This window comes from Chaetura pelagica, unplaced genomic scaffold, assembly GCF_000747805.2.
Source record: "Chaetura pelagica isolate M959 unplaced genomic scaffold, ChaPel_1.0 scaffold625, whole genome shotgun sequence".
In the NCBI taxonomy this organism is placed as follows: domain Eukaryota; kingdom Metazoa; phylum Chordata; class Aves; order Apodiformes; family Apodidae; genus Chaetura; species Chaetura pelagica.
Window position 1 is genome coordinate 1,082,616 of NW_009953499.1, and position 3,891 is coordinate 1,086,506.

Below are 3,891 nucleotides of genomic sequence, written 5' to 3' on the forward strand. Positions count from 1 at the left end.
TCCTGGGGCTGACAGTGGTGAAGAACCCTGGTAGAATTCTGGCTGCAACACCTTGTTAATATGGGTTTCACTTCCAGTAACAGACCCTATTGCCACACTGTTCATTTACTTCAAGAAAAGTGTATGAAGAATTTGTAACTTAAACCAGGCCAGACTGTTTTGGCTCTACCCAACAGATGAGACATGGATATTAAAATAAGTTTTAAGAAACTGATTTGCATGGCTCTTCCTGTTCTGCTCTTTGTTGTGTTGGCACGAGCTCTTGCAAGGGCTGCATGGAGGTGATAGGACAAGATGAGGAAGGATGAAGGAAGGTTGGATTTGACAGCTCAGAGCAGGGATGTCTCTGTGTCAGAGGGAGAAACTGCTGAAAATTACCAAGTCTTGTTTAATTACTGGTGTTGATCTTGGTTTGGACATTGAGACAGACATCCCAGGTGGGTTTGTCCTTCATTTCCAGTAGAGCAGGAGCTGCCTTAAGGAGCTGTATATGCTTGGGATACAAAAAAAACCATCTTATTTGTGTCTCTTGATGAAAATTTGTGTTGGACCCCCCTGCCATGGCTGGTTGTGCTGGGAGCTGGTGGCTGCTGCCTGCTGGCCACTCCCCAGCCCAGGGTGCCAGAGCCTCCCCTCTCAGTCATAGAATCATCAGATCATTTTGGTTGGAAAAAGCCTTGAAGATCATCAGATCCAACTGGGAAGGCAGCACTGCCAAGTCCAGTCACCCAGAGTAACCACCCTGGGCAGTGACGAGGAGCTCGGCTCCTTCCCTTCCTTACGGCCCAGCCTTGGCAGCTTCACAGACACACAATGGAAAATGAAACAGGACCTTGGCAGCTGAAGACTCAAGTCTGCTCATATCTGGACTAACCAGCAGGGAGTGCCAGTTCACACGCCCAGCTCCCCTGCAGGGCATCTCCCAACATCTCTGCAGGGCATCCCCACCATGGAGCTGGTGGTACCCACCCCTAGAGCTGGAGGAAGAGTCACCAGGGACCAGAGTTCCTCTGCAAACCTGACGTCACCCTCGCTGCACTTGGAGTTACAGTCAGCATTCAGCTGAGGGCGAGTGAAACCAAACACCCTGAGCAGCTCAGCTCCCTCCCTGCTGCTGCAAGTGATTATTTTTCAGCCCCTTCTGCCAGTTTTGGTGATGTGACACAGATCTGGGCAGGGGGAGGCGACGGCCTTTCGGCAGCGAAGGCACCAGCATCCTCCAGTGGTGGCCAGGCCTCCAGGCCAGGTACCCACCCCACGTGCACGGCCTTCCTGGAGCAGGGATGTACCCAGAAGCAGGGATGGGAGCAGAGATGTACCCGGGCTTGCACACTCAGCTTGATGCCAGCAGGAAGGAGCCTTGCAGAGGGGCTCCATCACTGGGTGCTTTGCCCCCTGTGTTGGGAGTCAAGCTATGAAAGGAGCTTCCCTCTGCCAAATGGACCAGCCCCAGTTCATGTTGTGACCTGGCAAACCCTCCACACGAGGTTTGCTACCACTGCCCGTGTCTCCCTGAGGTTTGCTGCTGGAGGATGTTCTTTTCTGGCTGCTACACGAGCCTGGCTCAAGCAGCCTTGACTTAAACCTTCCCACTCCCAGCATGGAGGGGGAGAAGAGATCTGCAGCCCATGGAAGCAGGACCCAGCAGAGCCTTAACCCAGCCCAGAGGTGCCTTTTCTACCAGCTGCCAATGAATCCTTGCACCAAGATCCTGAATTTCCACCCCTGCACGTGGCTGTGCCCCTGGTCTCAACTCCTTTGCCCCAGCATCACCCTCGGCGGCAGCCGGGCGACCCGCGGCTGCCGCCCTGGGTGGGGTTGAGAGGCCAAGCAAACACGGAGCTGCTTGGCCTCCCCTCACCGTGTTCACACCCCAGAACAGAGGCCTTGGCCACAAGGGCACTATTGTCTGTGCTGGGCAGGGAGCAGGAGCTGGGAGTGGGGCTGAGACAGCTCTGATTTCATGCACTAACTGCCCAGGGGTTGGGGAGAGCTGCTGGTGCTGGCGGGTGAGGAGCTGCTGCTGCACCGGGGGCTCCTCCAGGTTCCTCTGGATTCCTCAGGGCTCCTCTTGGCTCCCAGCCCTGCATCTTGCCATGGATGGGTCACTGCAGCCTCTCTTCTCCCTCCATCCTTTGGCTACAGCTTGGTTTTTCTGTTGCTCCTCATTTCCAAAGGTCAGGCAGCTGGGGCAGGGCAGGAGGGGCTCAGTGATCCAGCTGATCCAGTAGAGCCTGAAAACAGAGGTTTTGCCACCGCCTGCCCCACCACTGTGGGATGAGCCTCCCCAGCCTGCAGGCAGCCCTGGCCTGGAGCTGCTCTCCCATCTGCTGCTGCTTGGGCTGCCAAGGTGGGGCAGAGGGGTGCGATGATCCAGCTGGAGCTGAAAAGACACGGGATGGATGGAGCTGGAGCTGCAGGGATGGGGCAGAGGGGTGTCGTGGTCCAGCTGGAGCTAAACAGGCACAGGATGGAGTGAGGACTGTGGGGATGGAGCAGCAGGGTGAGCAGCAAGGAGATTTGGCCTCGTGTGCAGGCCAGATCTCCCATCCCTGCTGGAGCAGCCACAAGGAGCGCAGGCAAGTGGGTTTTTAAGGTGCTTGGCTCTGGTTTGCAGTCATGGGAAGAAGAAAACCAGAGCTCTTCTCAGCCCTGTCCTCTCCTGACCGCAGCTGCTGGTGCGGGAGCCACGAGGCCGGGTCTGTGGGACACGGGCTGTTGTGTCTGCAGCCTCCTCGCTCAGGGCCTGGCTCAGCCCTGCCCTGAGATCAGGGCTCAAAACCTGCTTTGTTCAGCACTGGCTCTTCCCAGTATCTGACTGGTCCTCAAAACCCACCCACTCGCACCCAAACCCAGGAGAGCAGCCGGGATTGATGCCAAAACCCCTCCAGGCTGAAGGGGCGGAAGGGAGATGGTGAGGGATGGAGCTGTGAGGTAAGGCCCTGCTGGAGGTGGGAGTGTGGCTGCTGGACCACGCTGCTCCTGCTGGGAAGGGCCGTGGGACAGGGTGGGATGTCTCAGGTCTCATCCCTGCTTCCAGCAGGAGGAAGATGCCGTTTGGGATGTGCTGTCCTCCTCTGCTCTCCAGCTGCCTTCCCTCCCTGCTCCCCAACCCAGCTCTGCTCCTGAGTCATGCGGAGAAAGTGTTTTTCCAAAAGGCGAAAATTCTTGCAAAATGGCTGGAATTCCTCCCTGTCCCTTTCCAGGAGCCCCGGGGAGGCAGGGGAGGCAGCGGGGGCTCCGAGGGCAGCGCTGCTCCCCGGGCAGCCCCAGCCTCGTCTCGCCCCCGCGGCGGAAGGGCAGGGATCTCAGCGCCGGCCCTTCCAGGGCTGGGGCGCCCTGAAATTCCTCGTGGCAGCTCTGAGCGAGCACATCTGGTTCTAATAAATCAGTTGCAGCTTGAACTTGTCTGACTCTTCAGGGCTGCAGGAGATGGAAGCAGCAAAGAGCCCCGAGAGCCCCGGCGCGAGGCACCCACCAAGGGAACCCACAAAGGGAACCCCTTTGGGGTGCTGGGAGTGAGGGGGGTTGGGGAGGGATCTGGGGCTGACCAAGCCCCTGGAGGGACCCCAGCAGCTGGCAAAGCCCCTTCTGCTCCTTGCAAGAGGGGATGGACAGTTTGGAGGGAGGGAAACAGCCCTTCTTGCTGGCTGGGATCCTCCTGCAGGCAGCGGGGTGTCCAGCAGGGCTGAGCTTAGATGTTGTTTCCCTGCTCTCAGGCAAGGAGCGCGGGGAGCAGAGCAGGTGGGCGGGGGTCCCCAACACCCCCCTGCTCCGTGAGCCAAGACCCCCATCCCAGGCTGAACCCCCTTCCCTTTGGGAAACCCAAACCCTGGGAGCATCAGCATCACCCAGGGACCCCACGACCGCGCCTGGGGCCGGGGAGCAGAT

General features: G+C 58.5%; 1 protein-coding gene across 1 annotated transcript in view; it reads left to right on the top strand.

Moving 5' to 3' along the window:
* Positions 1-340: 340 nt before the first annotated feature.
* Positions 341-3,891, top strand: part of MRC2 (mannose receptor, C type 2) — a 109,524-nt gene continuing 105,973 nt past the window's right edge. The window contains exon 1 of the mRNA XM_009999344.1: positions 341-437. Within this exon, the coding sequence (XP_009997646.1) occupies positions 341-437 (97 nt within the window). The remainder of the gene's footprint in view (positions 438-3,891) is intronic.